The 17,337-nt window shown below is 41.7% G+C and overlaps 1 protein-coding gene across 1 annotated transcript in view; it reads right to left on the bottom strand.

Moving 5' to 3' along the window:
* Nucleotides 1-17,176, bottom strand: part of LOC124045015 (DNA topoisomerase 1-like) — a 34,785-nt gene extending 17,609 nt beyond the window's left edge. The window contains exons 1-8 of the mRNA XM_046364217.1: nucleotides 17,052-17,176; nucleotides 16,724-16,748; nucleotides 12,997-13,087; nucleotides 3,438-3,570; nucleotides 3,092-3,150; nucleotides 2,824-2,940; nucleotides 2,505-2,595; nucleotides 2,342-2,430 (exon numbers count right to left, since the gene is read on the bottom strand). Of these exons, the coding sequence (XP_046220173.1) occupies nucleotides 2,342-2,430; nucleotides 2,505-2,595; nucleotides 2,824-2,940; nucleotides 3,092-3,150; nucleotides 3,438-3,570; nucleotides 12,997-13,087; nucleotides 16,724-16,748; nucleotides 17,052-17,084 (638 nt within the window). The 5' untranslated portion in view covers nucleotides 17,085-17,176. The remainder of the gene's footprint in view (nucleotides 1-2,341; nucleotides 2,431-2,504; nucleotides 2,596-2,823; nucleotides 2,941-3,091; nucleotides 3,151-3,437; nucleotides 3,571-12,996; nucleotides 13,088-16,723; nucleotides 16,749-17,051) is intronic.
* Nucleotides 17,177-17,337: the final 161 nt, after the last annotated feature.

The following is a 17,337-nucleotide window of genomic DNA, read 5'->3' as shown; positions in this document are numbered from 1 at the left end:
ATTGTATCTTTAGGAATCAACCAATCCTCCCAAACATCTCACCATTTAGTGATTGTATCTGTAGGAATCAACCAATCCTCCCAAACATCTCACCATTTAGTGATTGTATCTGCAGGAATCAACCAATCCTCCCAAACATCTCACCATTTAGTGATTGTATCTGCAGGAATCAACCAATCCTCCCAAACATCTCACCATTTAGTGATTGTATCTGCAGGAATCAACCAATCCTCCCAAACATCTCACCATTTAGTGATTGTATCTGTAGGAATCAACCAATCCTCCCAAACATCTCACCATTTAGTGATTGTATCTTTAGGAATCAACCAATCCTCCCAAACATCTCACCATTTAGTGATTGTATCTGTAGGAATCAACCAATCCTCCAAAACATCTCACCATTTAGTGATTGTATCTGTAGGAATCAACCAATCCTCCCAAACATCTCACCATTTAGTGATTGTATCTGTAGGAATCAACCAATCCTCCCGAACATCTCACCATTTAGTGATTGTATCTGTAGGAATCAAAACATCAATCCTCCCAAACATCTCACCATTTAGTGATTGTATCTGTAGGAATCAACCAATCCTCCCAAACATCTCACCATTTAGTGATTGTATCTGCAGGAATCAACCAATCCTCCCAAACATCTCACCATTTAGTGATTGTATCTGCAGGAATCAACCAATCCTCCCAAACATCTCACCATTTAGTGATTGTATCTGTAGGAATCAACCAATCCTCCCAAACATCTCACCATTTAGTGATTGTATCTGCAGGAATCAACCAATCCTCCCAAACATCTCACCATTTAGTGATTGTATCTGCAGGAATCAACCAATCCTCCCAAACATCTCACCATTTAGTGATTGTATCTGTAGGAATCAACCAATCCTCCCAAACATCTCACCATTTAGTGATTGTATCTTTAGGAATCAACCAATCCTCCCAAACATCTCACCATTTAGTGATTGTATCTGTAGGAATCAACCAATCCTCCCAAACATCTCACCATTTAGTGATTGTATCTGCAGGAATCAACCAATCCTCCCAAACATCTCACCATTTAGTGATTGTATCTGCAGGAATCAACCAATCCTCCCAAACATCTCACCATTTAGTGATTGTATCTGCAGGAATCAACCAATCCTCCCAAACATCTCACCATTTAGTGATTGTATCTGCAGGAATCAACCAATCCTCCCAAACATCTCACCATTTAGTGATTGTATCTGTAGGAATCAACCAATCCTCCCAAACATCTCACCATTTAGTGATTGTATCTGCAGGAATCAACCAATCCTCCCAAACATCTCACCATTTAGTGATTGTATCTGTAGGAATCAACCAATCCTCCCAAACATCTCACCATTTAGTGATTGTATCTGCAGGAATCAACCAATCCTCCCAAACATCTCACCATTTAGTGATTGTATCTGCAGGAATCAACCAATCCTCCCAAACATCTCACCATTTAGTGATTGTATCTACAGGAATCAACCAATCCTCCCAAACATCTCACCATTTAGTGATTGTATCTGCAGGAATCAACCAATCCTCCCAAACATCTCACCATTTAGTGATTGTATCTGCAGGAATCAACCAATCCTCCCAAACATCTCACCATTTAGTGATTGTATCTGCAGGAATCAACCAATCCTCCCAAACATCTCACCATTTAGTGATTGTATCTGTAGGAATCAACCAATCCTCCCAAACATCTCACCATTTAGTGATTGTATCTTTAGGAATCAACCAATCCTCCCAAACATCTCACCATTTAGTGATTGTATCTGTAGGAATCAACCAATCCTCCAAAACATCTCACCATTTAGTGATTGTATCTGTAGGAATCAACCAATCCTCCCAAACATCTCACCATTTAGTGATTGTATCTGTAGGAATCAACCAATCCTCCCAAACATCTCACCATTTAGTGATTGTATCTGCAGGAATCAACCAATCCTCCCAAACATCTCACCATTTAGTGATTGTATCTGCAGGAATCAACCAATCCTCCCAAACATCTCACCATTTAGTGATTGTATCTGTAGGAATCAACCAATCCTCCCAAACATCTCACCATTTAGTGATTGTATCTGCAGGAATCAACCAATCCTCCCAAACATCTCACCATTTAGTGATTGTATCTGTAGGAATCAACCAATCCTCCCAAACATCTCACCATTTAGTGATTGTATCTTTAGGAATCAACCAATCCTCCCAAACATCTCACCATTTAGTGATTGTATCTGTAGGAATCAACCAATCCTCCCAAACATCTCACCATTTAGTGATTGTATCTGTAGGAATCAACCAATCCTCCCAAACATCTCACCATTTCCACTTTTCCTCTGTTTCCTTCTTGTCTTTCTTGCCATCCGCTCCTGCTTTCTTGTCTTTTGTCTTCTTCTTGGGTTTTATGTCCTGAACGAGACAAAAAGGAGTGTGAACAAGGGTAGGGGAAGAGTGACCAATTTCAGCTGAGAACCTCAACTCACCTCTTCCTCCTCCTCATCTTCATATTCCTGTTTTCTCTTCTTTGCCTTCTTGCCATTCTCTGTCTTGATCTTTTTGGGCTTGTACTCAAATCTGAACAAAATACAACCATCAGATGAAACATGAAAAAAAATGTACCTAGGTTTAATTTGATCACGTTCATTAAAAAAATGCATGAATTAACTATTTATATGAGGCGTACATACTACTTATGTGTGAGTATGCACACATAAATGTTAGTGTTTTTGTATTCGTTTCTAATCTGTTTGTCTTCCTGCACCAAGATTTAATAAGAAGCCTTAGAACATTGTGGATACTCACTCCTCCTCATCTCTCTCTCTCTTCAGAGTCTTGTTGTGTTTGGAAGAGGGGTACACGCCGTTGTCCTCCTCTGGTTCACTCTTAATGGCAGGAGGGCTGGGGCTGTTCCACATCTCCCTGTAGGACACATTACAGTGTTAAAGGTGCAATCCCATAGATATTCTTAAAATGTACAGTATATGCCTTCTACACCCATATTTGTTTACACTACTGCTTGTAGTTACAATGAAAAATAAAATAGAACAGTCAATTCTATATTCCCATTTACCTCGCATGACCGTTTTCTTTCTCCTTCTTGGGCTTGCCTTCAACATGGGAGGATTTGACCTACGAGAAACAGACAAACTGGCTGGGAATTGTAGTCTACTAGTAGAGTCACTGTAACATCTGAGATCTAACTTTTCTGATAGACCCTCTATACCCATCAAACTCAACTATGGACCTCAAAGCCAGTTCCACTGCATGTTTTCATTGTTCCCCTCTAATCACAAACATATTTAGACCTGGGACACCAGGTGGGCGTAATTAATTATCAGGTAGAACAGAAAAGCAGGAGGCTCCGGACCTCATAGGGTAAGAGTTGAATATCCCTGGTCTATACGGAGATAACAAACCTTTTCCTCTCTTCTCTTCTCTTTGTCTTTCTCCTTCTGTTTCTCCCTGTGCCTGTCGACACTCCCGTCGCTGTGCTTCACCCTCTCCTTCTCCTTGTCTCTGTGCTTCTTCTCAGAGTGCTCCCTGTGTTCACTGAGACATGGACAACACATGAGAGGTCAGGGGTTAGGGGTCAATGGACAGGGGTCAGACACAGGAAAGCTACACAAACACAAATTATTCAGGCCACAGAGAGCTCCAATATTGAATACAGACTACAACACACAACCTGGATGAACATAGATGAACACAGAACAAGGAGAAGTCAACTTAATAAAGACTTAGATTGTTTTGACAGCTTTCTGTTTCACTGAATAGACTACGCAATTGACGCGGCAAGTAGTCTTGTAGGTTTTGAACTTATGTAGGCTTTTTGAATGGTCTTCAATGGCAGAAAAAGATAGTGCAACAGACTTCTGCGCAAAAACTTCATGAAAGGCATTTGATATCATTTATTGATATAAGGTGCATTTGGAAAGTGTTCAGACCCCTTGACTTTTTCCACATTTTGTTACCGTACAGCCATACATGCTGGCCAGACCAGACACGTCACAATTCTTTTTTAGAAATCCATGTTATTCAATTATTGCACCCACACTGCTCGCGCGCGCCAACGAGCATCTGTGATGCCAAGGGCTAAAATAGAACTCCTTTCTATTTCTGACGCAGATCGCACTGGAAGTCCTGCCTCTCCCATCACCTCATTGGTTTATAGAAGCAGGTACCCACGTGCCATCTCCAACGAGCATCTATGATGCCAAGGGCTAAAATAGAACTCCTTTCTATTTCTGACGCAGATCGCACTGGAAGTCCTGCCTCTCCCATCACCTCATTGGTTTATAGAAGCAGGTACCCCTCGTGCCATCTCCTCATTGGTTTATAGAAGCAGGTACCCACGTGCCATCTCCTCATTGGTTTATAGAAGCAGGTACCCACGTGCCATCTCCTCATTGGTTATACCCACGTGGGTGATTGAAAGACGAACTGTGTTGCCGGTCGGTGTAGTAATACTATGAAAGTTTAGATGCCAATCACCATATAAGTTCAAAGATGAAAAATCCTGGAAGGAGGAGAGATGACTAGAAACGATTCGGTTGGCCGTTTTATGTGTGGATTAATTGTCGGAGTAGAGGACCTTGTGCAGTTCAGGTAAAATAACAACTCAATGTTTATATCCCAGGACAAATTCGCTAGCAACAGCAAGTTAGCTAAATGGGATAAATTAGCTAGCAAGTGCACATTAACTAGCTAAATTGCCATAAATGTGTAATGCTTTTCGACCTGTCCCCAAATGAATGTCATTGGTTCAGAGTTTGTTTTGATATTTTAACCTGCGTGTTGTGATCGCGGGGTGACAAAATACATTTATGCACGATAGCGCACGATGGCGCACACGCGCAGCCGGTTTGGCTTCCGTGTTATTCTAAAATGAATTAAATAGTTTTTTCCCCCTCATAAATCTACACACAATACCCAATAACGACAAAGCAAAAACAGTTTTTTAAATTTGCAAATGTATTAAAACTAAAAAATGTGAATATGACATTTAAGTCATTTACATAAGTATTCAGACCCTTTACTCAGTACTCAGTACTCAGTACTTTGTTGAAGCACCTTTGGCAGCGATTACAACCTCGAGTCTTGTTGGGTATGATGCTACAAGCTTGGCACACCTGTATTTGGGGAGTTTCTCCCATTCTTAATTGCAGTTTCTCTCAACCTCTGTCAGGTTAGATGGGGAGCATCACTGCACATCTATTTTCAAGTCTCTCCAGAGATGTTCGATCAGGTTTTCATCAAGGATCTCTTTGTCCTATGCTCCGATCATCTTTCCCTCGATCCAGACTACCACCATGCTTCACCGTAGGGATGGTGCCAGGTTTCCTCCAGATGTGATGCTTAGCATTCAGGCCAAAGAGCTCAATCTTGGTTTCATCAAACCAGAGAATCTTGTTTCTCATGGTCTGAGAGTTCTTTAGGTGCCTTTTGGCAAACTCCAAGTGGGCTGTCATTTGGCTTTTACTGAGTAGTGGCTTCCGTTTTGGCCACTCTACCGTAAAGGCCTGATTGGTGGAGTGCTGCAGATATTGTTGTCCTTCTGGAAGGTTCTCCTATCTCCACAGAGGAACTCTGTCAGTGTGACCATCGGGTTCTTGGTCACCTCCATGAACAAGGCCCTTCTCCCCCGATTGCTCAATTTGGCCAGGCATCCAGCTCTAGGAAGAGTCTTGGTGGAAACAAACTTCTTCCATTTAAACATGATGGAGGCCACTGTGTTCTTGGGGACCTTCAATGCTGCAGAATTGTTTTGGTACCATTCCCCAGATCTGTGCCTCGACACAATCCTATCTTAGACCTCTAAGGACAATTCATTGGACCTTGTGGCTTGGTTTTAGCACTGACCTGCACTGTCAACTGAGGGACCTTATATTATGTACGAAGGGCTATATAAATACATTTGATTTGATTTATATTGACAGGTGTGTGTCCAATCAATTGAATTTACCACAGGTGGACTCCAATCAAGTTGTAGAAACATCTCAAGGACTATCTATGGAAACAGGATGCACCTGAGCTTAATTTCGAGTCTCAAAGCAAAGGGTTCGAAATTATGTAAATATGTATTATTTTTTGTATAAATTTGCTTTGTCATTATGGGGTATTGTGTGTAGATTGATGAGCGGAAAAACCTTCATCAACTAAGAATAAGGTTGTAACGTAACAAAATATAGAAAAAGTCAAGGGGTCTGAATACATTCTGAATGCACCATATCTTATTTGACCACGTTTTCATGAATTGTATTATATAATCCTCAAGCCCATTCAAAAGACCAGAGACATGAACTAGGAAGTACGACGTATGAAACGCGTCACTTGAACACAGTGTTCCTGACTGAAACCACAGCCATTCTTAGCCATAGACAACATTCAAACTCACTCTCTGACACATTTCCCAAGGTATTTGCTATAAATTATAATGTGTTCTCAGTGAACTTACAGACACAAATAAATACACAAATCCCGGTTATCCTCAAAAACTCTTAAAAGCATGATTTTCTTTATCTAGCATTACTTCCCAGAAATAACCTCAAAAGCATAAGACCCACATTGTGCCAAATACCAATTGAAAAATGTTTTCATAACAAGTACAAGTGGGAACACTTTGTTTCAGAGAGGGTACTCATGCCTATGGATGTTAGCAGAGAGCGAGAGAGCAAGAGAGAGGGGTCGTGAGAGAGGGGCGTAGAGAGAGGGAGTGAGAGAGAGGGGGGTAGAGAGAGAGAGAGAGGCGGTAGAGAGAGGACGGGGGGTAGAGAGAGGGAGAGAGAGGGGGGTAGAGAGAGGGAGCGAGAGAGAGAAAGAGAGAAGTTGTAGAGAGAGAGGGGGGGTAGAGAGAGGGAGAGAGAGAGGTGGGGGGGTAGAGAGAGGGAGAAAGTCAAAGAGGGAGGGTAGAGAGAAAGGGAGAAAGATAAAGAATGGGTAGGGAAAGAGGGAGAGTGAGAAAGTGATTTCTGTGCATGAAAATCATGCATTGATGTCCTAGAGAACTAGGTAGAAGACATACAGTACCTTCAGAAAGTATTAAATATCACCCATCCGAATTAAATATCACCAATCTATCTACACACAATACCCCATAATGACAAAGTGAAAACATGTTTTTAGAAATGTTAGCTAATTTATCGAAAATTAAATATAGAAATGTATAATTTATATTAGGATTCACACCCCTGAGTCAATACTTTGCAGACACACCTTTGGTGGTGATTACAGCTGTGAGTATTTTTGGGTAAGTCTCTAAGAGCTTTGTCAACATGGATTGTACAATATTTGCCCGTTATTCTTTGTAAAATTCTTAAAGCTCTGTCAAGTTGATTGTTAATCATTGTTACACTGCCATTTTCAAGTCTTCCCATAGATTTTCATGACGATTTAAGTAAAAACTAACTACGTCAGTAACATTCAATGTCATATTGGTAAGCAACTCCAGTGTAGATTTGGCCTGGTGTTTTAGGTTATTGTTCTGCTAAAAGATGAATTAGTCTCCCAGTCTGTTGGAAAGCAGACTGAACCAGGTTTTCCTCTAGGATTTTGACTGTGCTTATATCCCCCAAAAAACTCCATAGTCCTTTCCGATGACAAGCATACCCATAACATGATGCAGCCACCACCATGCTTAAAAATATGAAGACTGGCACTCAGTGATGTATTGTTTTGGATTTGCCCCAAACATAACGCTTAGTATTCAGGGCAAAAAGTTAATTTCTTTGCTATATATTTTGCAGTATTACTTATTAAGTGCCTTCTTGCAAACAGGATGCATGTTTTGGAAAAATGTTATTCTGTAGAAGCTTCCTTCTTTTCATTCTTTCATTTAGGTTAGTATTGTGGAGTAACTACAATGTTGTTGATCCATCCTCAGTTTTCTCATATCACAACCATTCAACTCTGTGTTTAAAAATCACCATTGGTTCATGGTGAAATCCCTGAGCAGTGTCCTTCCTCTCTGAGTTAGGAAAGACGCCTCTATCTATGTAGTGACTGGGTGTATTGATACACCACCCAAAGCTTAATGAATAACTTCACCATGCTCAAAGGGATATTCAGCATCTGCTTTTTTAAATTTTTACACATCTACTAAATGGTGCCCTTCTTTGCGAGGCATTGAAAAACCTCCCTGGTCTTTGTGATTGAACCTGTGCTTGAAATTCACTATTCGATTGAGGGACCTTACAGTTAAATGTATGTGTGGGGTAGAGATGGGGCATTCACTGCCATAACAAGTGTAGATCAGTGACTCAGAAGAAACCCATTAAGAGAGTTTATGCTCAGGCTATAATGAAAGAAGGCAGGTGCGTGGGAGAGAATATATCTGTAGAGTTTTAAAAAAGTACTCACACTCAAAACCACGAAAAGGAATAACCCAAGGAGGCAGAAATGCAAAAACAATATAATTAATTTAATCCATGCTTGAAAAAATACAATACCACACTGCCAGGTCTCTGACCTCCTCCCTATAGGCTGTCTCATCGTTGTCGGTGATCAGGCCTACTCATAATAGCGTTGTGTTGTCTGCAAACTTAATGATGGTGTTGGAGTCGTGCTTGGCCACGCAGTCGTGGGTGAACAAGGAGTACAGGAAGGGACTAAGCACCCACCCCTGAGGAGCCCCCGTGTTGAGAATCAGCATGGCAGTTGTTGCCTACTCTTACCACATGGGGGTGGCCCATCAGGAAGTCCAGGATCCAGTTGCAGAGGGAGGTGTTTAGTCCCAGGGTCCTTAGCTTAGCTATGAGCTTCGTGAGCACTATGGTGTTGAACGCTAAACTGTAGTTAATGAACAGCATTCTCACATAGGTATTCCTTTTGTCATTTTGCTCATCAGCACTGATGAAGACATAAGGCTGAAACGTATGCTCTGCTCCTTTTTACTTTATTTAGCACCTTGCACTTTCACTTTTAGTATTCTTTCGAGCATGGATTAAATTAATTATATTATTTAGTACTATGAGTACTGTTTGTTCAGTGACACACAATCTCAATATCATCCATTTAAATTCAGGCTGTCACTCAACATAATATGGAAAAAGTCATGGGGTGTGAATAGTTTCTGAACCAGTGGAGGCTCCTCAGAGGAGAAAGGGGAGAAACCCCCCCCCCCCTCAGTGAATTTAAAAATAGAAAGTTATCCTTTTTAAAACTATACGAAATACATTCACGTCACCAAATAATTGAATAAAACACACTGTTTTGCAATGAAGGTGTCATCTTTGGGTACAGAAAGCCCCATCCCCCTCTCCCTGTCTCCTAAACCCAGGCTGCTGTGGTCAGAGAGAGGTCGTACATTCCTGGAGGAGATTATCTCCTCATGGCCACAGTATAGAGAGAGAGTACAGTTTCATAGTGAGAACAAAGGAATTTCTTCCACCTCACAGAACTGGAGAACCGAATAACATTTATGTTCTGGAGAAGGTAATAAAAGATCGGTGAAGAATCCAGCTACGAACTGGTCCGTTTGGTACAATTTTGTGAAACTCCTGGGAGACAAAACGGCCACATTACCATAACGCTGTTTATATAATAGCCTCAGACATGAGGTTTACATCTAATGGTTGTATAAAATGAATGAGTGTGGATGATACTGTTTGTGACATTGTGTAATGTGATTTTGGACTGTTTAATGAAGGAAACTCCAATTCCCTTTGGAGTTTAACTAAATCAGAGGACCGCCCATGAGCACAATTATGGTCGGGCATGTCGGGACAGGCCCTTTTCTGCAAGTCCGAATAAAACCCCCACCTTGAGAATTTCTCAACAGACCATGTTGCACTCAATTACGAGAGGACAAAGGTTGCAGACTAGCTTACCTCGATAACGAGAGGGCCACGTTTTGAGACCAGACTGCTGAATCTTTTAACCATCCCACGTGGTTAAACTCTTAGACTATCGATACCGACAGAATAAGAACAAGTCTTTGATATTAATTACTAGTCTGCAGCTAGGAATTCGGTATCATTGAAAATGAAGACCGACAACCGCCTGAAACATCTATCCATAACGACATGAATGAATGTCACTCTGAACTATCCATTCTAACCAAGACAGAGAGAGAGAGAGAGAGAGAGAGAGAGAGAGAGAGAGAGAGAGAGAGAGAGAGAGATGGACACTCTCCAACAGAAACAAACTATTCAACAGAGATCCCGACGACAAACTGAGCGTAAATATATTGATTGATTGAAATTGTTCCCGAATGAGTGAGTGTTCATGTGCAAAGGATTAGCATTTCAATTGTTATAATTATCAACTCTGTAGTGACTTCTCAGCTGACCCCCACTCCCCTTTTGGCTAACAAGCCGCCATGCCGGTTTAGCCCACTAGGGCTCATTCCCCTATCATTTCTTGTAACCATATTTACTTTGTTTGTTTGTGTGTGCACTTCTGTGATTGTTTAGTTAGTTAATAAATAAATTATTTAAGACAATTGATGTATGGATGACTCATAGTGAAGACTGGGTTCATGCAGATAACCAACAATTTATGACATTTGGAATGAGACTAATGTGTGGTCAAGAAGAATTCATTAATCAGAAGACTATTGATCAGATATGAATATATCTGAAAAGTTATATTAGGAAAATTATAACTTTGTAATCTGAATATTTTCCTTGGTGCCCCAACTTCCTAGTTAATTACAGTTATATGATTAATCAGTTTAATCGTGTAATAATAATTACAGAGTCATTTGATAAAGATGAATCTTCAGTTTAATAATGCCAAAGACACGACAAAGGTCTAAAGTAGCCTCAACAGCACTCTCTAGGGTAGCACCATGGTGTAGCCAAAGTTTCAACAGCACTCTCTAGGGTAGCACCATGGTGTAGCCAGAGGACAGCAAGTTTCCGTTTTGCTCTGGGTACATTGACTTCAATACAAAACCTATGAGGCTTGTGGTTCTGACCCTCTTCCATAGACTTACACAGTAATTATTATTATTATTATTTGACCATGCTGGTCATTTATGAACAGTTGAACATCTTGGCCATGTTCTGTTATAATCTCCACCCGGCACAGCCAGAAGAGGACTGGCCACCCCTCATAGCCTGGTTCCTCTCTAGGTTTCTTCCTAGGTTCTGGCCTTTCTAGGGAGTTTTTCCTAGCCACCGTGCTTCTACACCTTCATTGCTTGCTGTTTGGGGTTTTGGGCAGGGTTTCTGTACAGAACTTCGAGATGTCAGCTGATGTAAGAAGGGCTATATAAATACATTTGATTTTGATTATGACAACTTCCGGAGGACGTCCTCCAACCTATCAGAGCACTTGCAGCATAAAATTACATCTTTTCCACCGAATCAAAGGATCAGAGAATGAATCTAGTACTGAATGCATAAGCTACAGCTAGCTAGCACTGCAGTGCATAAAATGTGGTGAGTAACTGACTCAAAGAGAGAGAAAGACAATCGCTGAACTGTTTTGAACTAATTCAATTCTTAAAAAATTAAGGAGAAGCAACTACCTAAAGTAGCCATATTTCATTGTATTTTATCCCCCACTTTCACTTACTTAGCTAACCAATACATCTCAAAATAGCCTGCGGGTAGGGGAGTTGGGCCAGTAACTGAAAGGTTGCTGGATCGAATCCCTGAGCTGACAAGATAAAAATCTGTCGCTCTGCTCCTGAGCAAGGCAGTTAACCCACTGTTCCCCGGGGGCCGATGACGTGGATGTTGATTAAGGCAGCCACCGCACCCACCTCTCTGAAGACACATTTCAGTTGAATGCATTCATTTGTATAACTGACTAGGTATCCCCCTTTCCCTTCGAGCTAGTTTAGTCTACTCAAACACCTGGCTCAAACAGAGAGGGATGCTATGTTAGCTCGCTGGCTATCACTATCCAACACTGGAACTCTTCCAATTCAAGGTAAGCTTTTGATTTTATAAATGTATTGCCATTGGGGCCCGATGGTGTAACTGCTAAACTGCTTGCTGTATACTGTACTGCGTGATTGTAGTGGGTTGGTTCTAGTAGCTATGTTGATTATGTCATTAGCTAATATGGTGACTATTATGTAGGTTGTGTGTAGTGGTTAGCATTCATGATGGTTTGGCTTGTGATTTTTTTCTTTTTGCCTTGTCACTGACTGGTGATGTGAAGGGCACTGAAGTCCACAACCGAAGGGAAAAGGTGAGAGGAAGAGAGAGCATAGATGCGATAAGAAATTATACAACAATCAAAAGGATCATGCTGTTTGTATGTGGCTGCTATGAAAGTAAACCGTGTTTGCGTGTGATCAGGGGTGTATTCATTCTGCCGATTCTGTTGAAAAATGTTTCTTAAATGGAACAAAACGGGGATAAACATACCCGAATTTGTACAATAGAAACTTTTGTTTGGAACTGTTGGACTAATGATTACACCCTAGATCAGCTAGATGCTGGCAAGAGTGTGCAAGGCGGTATTGAATGTGTCAATGTCTGTCACCTTCATTACTCAAAAATAAATGGACCTGTGCACCTATGTTGTACATTTTCATCCATAGGCTAGGTTGTAGCAACCTCATGATGAATATAGGGAATATTTGAGTATCATGTAGTAGCCTAAACTTATCGATGTTACACTGAGCTGAGTGAATGGAATATGAATGATAGTCATCCAATATGCTGTAATAAGGCCATGCTCATAAAACAAAAATGTCCTCCCCCATCTTAAATGGCCCCGACCGCCACTGTTCTGAAGGCACAGTACAACAGCACAGAGACAGCATAGGTGCAGCATAGTAAATGAAGATGTCCTGTTGAATGATGTAATGCGGTGTTGTCTTATGGTCTTGTACAACACAAAGTTATGGTCAGCAATGGCAGTATACTCAGAACTCTCCCTCAGACCAAATGAAAAGGGAAATGAGAAGGAATGAGAGATGGAGAACAAGACGGACAAACTTCTGAGAAACCCTCAGCGGGATGAGAGATGACTGGGAAAGAGAGAGAGAGAGAGACAAAGAGAGGAGGGGAAACATACCTGTTGCTGTGCTTGGCTTTATCTCTCTCCTTGTCTTTCTTGTGTTCTTTGCGCCTGTGTTCTTTGTGCTTGTCCTTGTGTTTGTGAGTGTCTGGGACAAAGTTAGAGATTGACTTGTTTAGTAGAGATCCCCCAGACAATAGGAACTGTAACAGCACAGTGTAATCTGAGCATTTTGTGGCCCTCGGTGGCACAGTGTATGGATAAGCTAATGTCTTCAGCGTCACATAGAAATGAATACATTTACATTTACATTTAAGTCATTTAGCAGAATACATACTGCAGGTTCAACAAATAGAATCACTTCTCATACCGCAAGGATGTTCAATATTAAACATCAAACAGACCCTAACCCATCCTCTTTAGTGCCACATTTTCTTTCAAATTAGTTGGCTGGATTATTAAGTTACTGTGTAGTTACTTTGTAATTACACCACAATTAAAAGCTTAAACGGTATCGTACCATTTAATGTGAAGTATGACCTGTAAAATCAAGTACGGAAACAGGACTGGGTAATTGAAAGTCAAAACCACCCTTGCATATCTATCCCTACCTGTCTAAACTCAAAATTAGATCCCAGGGGGAGTGTCAAAGAGAAAAAAAGTGGGTCCAGGAGAGTGGGGATAGGAGATAGGAGAGTGGGGATAGGAGAGTGGGGATAGGAGATAGGAGAGTGGGGATAGGAGAGTGGGGATAGGAGAGTGGGGATAGGAGAGTGGGGATAGGAGATAGGAGAGTGGGGATAGGAGAGTGGGGATAGGAGAGTGGGGATAGGAGAGTGGGGATAGGAGATAGGAGAGTGGGGATAGGAGAGTGGGGATAGGAGATAGGATAGGAGAGTGGGGATAGGAGATGGGGATAGGAGAGTGGGGATAGGAGAGTGGGGATAGGAGAGTGGGGATAGGAGAGTGGGGATAGGAGATAGGAGAGTGGGGATAGGAGAGTGGGGATAGGAGATAGGAGAGTGGGGATAGGAGATAGGAGAGTGGGGATAGGAGAGTGGGGATAGGAGAGTGGGGATAGGAGATAGGAGAGTGGGGATAGGAGATAGGAGAGTGGGGATAGGAGAGTGGGGATGGGGATAGGAGAGTGGGGATAGGAGATGGGGATGGGGATAGGAGAGTGGGGATAGGAGATAGGAGAGTGGGGATAGGAGGAGTGGGGATAGGAGAGTGGGGATAGGAGATAGGAGAGTGGGGATAGGAGAGTGGGGATAGGAGATAGGAGAGTGGGGATAGGAGAGTGGGGATAGGAGAGTGGGGATAGGAGAGTGGGGATAGGAGAGTGGGGATAGGAGAGTGGGGATAGGAGATAGGAGAGTGGGGATAGGAGAGTGGGGATAGGAGATAGGAGAGTGGGGATAGGAGAGTGGGGATAGGAGATAGGAGAGTGGGGATAGGAGAGTGGGGATAGGAGAGTGGGGATAGGAGAGTGGGGATAGGAGATAGGAGAGTGGGGATAGGAGAGTGGGGATAGGAGATAGGAGAGTGGGGATAGGAGAGTGGGGATAGGAGATAGGAGAGTGGGGATAGGAGAGTGGGGATAGGAGAGTGGGGATAGGAGATAGGAGAGTGGGGATAGGAGAGTGGGGATAGGAGAGTGGGGATAGGAGAGTGGGGATAGGAGATAGGAGAGTGGGGATAGGAGAGTGGGGATAGGAGAGTGGGGATAGGAGATAGGAGAGTGGGGATAGGAGAGTGGGGATAGGAGAGTGGGGATAGGAGAGTGGGGATAGGAGAGTGGGGATAGGAGAGTGGGGATAGGAGAGTGGGGATAGGAGGAAGGTTCAGACATCTAGGTGGGTTTACTTTCCTACAATGGAGGCTGCATATCTCTATTATTAGACCAAAACATGAGAGATCCATACTGCTGCCCTGTATCAACACACACCCCAAACATCTAGACCTGAACCACCCGCACACACATGCCTGTATGTTCTCTGTTGATAGTAACATCACAAGGGCGGCAGGGTAGCCTAGTGGTTAGAGCATTGGACTAGTAACCGGAAGGTTGCAAGTTCAAACCCCTGAGCTGACAAGGTACAAATCTGTCGATCTGCCGCTGAACAGGTAGTTAACCTGTTCAGGGGCCGTCATTGAAAATAAGAATTTGTTCTTAACTGACTTGCCTAGTTAAATAAAGGTTTAAAAAAATGGTTGGGTCTTGTGTGACACATGCTGACCTAAGGTCAGTGGTGTAAATGCATACAATGTTGTTTACGCACATTTTTTATTTATTTTGGGTGAGCGTTTACACACCTCTTGCAGAAAAATGTATTGAAAGTATAGGGAGCGTTACTTTTTTAATTGTTTTGACATTCCCACATTATAATTGGAAGCGGAAGTGTACAAGTCAAGAAAGTTTACCAGCAGCCAGGGTCACTTTTCAAGGCGGGTGCTTTTTCAAAGCCTATGTCAGATACTCCAGTGAGTGTAATTAGCTCAATATTAGGAGTAGAGAAACAAAAGTTGACATAAGAAATAATATATTCTCCTCTTTTCTACTGTAGGTTTGTAATTCAAAATGTATTTATTCTGTTGTTGCAAGCAATATTCATGAAAATATATATATTTTTTAACAAATATTTTCGCAGACCCTCTGCAGTACCATGGTGAACTCCTGGGGGTCCGCAGACCCCAGGTTGAATACCCCTGTCTTAAATGATAGGATACCCTTTTCCTCTAGTGGTGCACAATAGTCTATGTGTCGTTGGTGAGAAGTAGTGAACTAGATTAAGAATAACAGGTCATAATTTGAGACAGTCTATGATTCCCCAATAAATTACATTTGGGCCATCTCCTTTGGGTGACTGTCATTTTTTTTTTTTTAATCCCCCCTGAACAAAAGTGGGAAAAACTTCCAATTAGTGGTGGCTTTGTCACAGGGTGGGCCCATATAACTGTCAGTCTTGAGCTTGAACGTCACCTTGTGGCGTCCCTCTGTCATGGCAGTTAAATAACGGGTAGGGGTTATTGTCATAGGAAACAATAATATGCTCCCACTATTATATCTCTGTCCCATTTCCATGACTGTTTAATTATACAACTAATGAAATGTTGAGTTGTCAAAGGTGTGTGCACTTGATTCCCCCCTCCCCCCTTTTTAAACATGTTATTACAGTATTATTGTGCTGGCAGAATTCCAGTATAATTTCTAAAAACCATGACCAAAGTTGACTAACAAATGCAACAAGCTATAACAACATTTAAAACATTTGTAATAAAGCAACTATCTTTGACAGATGAAATGTGGCAGTAATGTCTGCAGCGATTGTACCAGGAGCCATGGGGTGGGAGAGGCCGATGTACTCCCAGCTCTAGCCTCCATATCACGGCCAACTGTTCTATCAGTGCTCGGCGCACTGGCTGCTAGACAGAGAAAAAGAAAATGGCGCAGAGACTAAGTCCTAAACCCCCATTTCACTACTTTCGGCTCAAAAATTATACATTGTTGCACCACAACATAAACAAACAATGGTCTATTTGAGAAACACGATGTAAAGCGCTGCCAGAATTTCCCCTCAGATCGCAATATTATATACCGAAAGGGTAATTTTGAGGCCCTCTTTTTGAACAATAGACACAAGAGAGTGGAGGAGAAGGGACTTAGTCTCTGGGACGCCATTTCTGTCCTTTAAAAACTAACAGGAGTAGACGAATGAAGATTGGGACTTGATCACAAGCAAAACCATGATCAATATTTTTTTTGACGTTAAAATCAACTTACCATTGGCTCGAGACCCAGAATTGACCTGCAAATTTTTAAAAATATATTAAATTAATGTTTATATTTTCTGAATGCCGGTAGAAAGGAGAATGTCAAGTTTCATACAGGAAAATGTGAGAAATTCTACACAAAGCCCAGCGATTACTTGTATTATTTGTAACAAAGTTGCTACTTGAAAGACAACTAATGCAACTTGTTAACATTGCATGGATACAATCGATAGGCTTTCACATTAAATGTAATTTTATCATTATCTAGTCAACCAAACCAACTGTCACATAATGCAAATAACCAGCTACCTACATCTCGTTCAGCATAATAACACTACCTGCGAGTCTCTTTCACCGTGATCCCCGCTCATTGTCTTGTAAAGTCAAATGCACAAGTCAGAGATGCCCAAGGTAAGAAGATGAGGTTGACAGAGTAGTCTGGATACTGTGGAATGGAGTCGTTGCGCACTGGGCTAAGTCCGAATTCTCTGCAACTGCGCATGCTCGAATTTAAAAAATAAAAAATAAATGTCTACTGTCCTGCATGGTTCCTCCCTACAATAGTTAAAGTTCCCTTATTTTGTCGTAAAATCTCTCTATGATAGATTAACAGTAGGATATAGA

The sequence above is a fragment of the Oncorhynchus gorbuscha genome, linkage group LG10, assembly GCF_021184085.1.
Source record: "Oncorhynchus gorbuscha isolate QuinsamMale2020 ecotype Even-year linkage group LG10, OgorEven_v1.0, whole genome shotgun sequence".
Lineage (NCBI taxonomy): Eukaryota > Metazoa > Chordata > Actinopteri > Salmoniformes > Salmonidae > Oncorhynchus > Oncorhynchus gorbuscha.
Note: the sequence above shows the minus strand (reverse complement) of the source record. Positions and strands in the feature narration are given on the sequence as shown.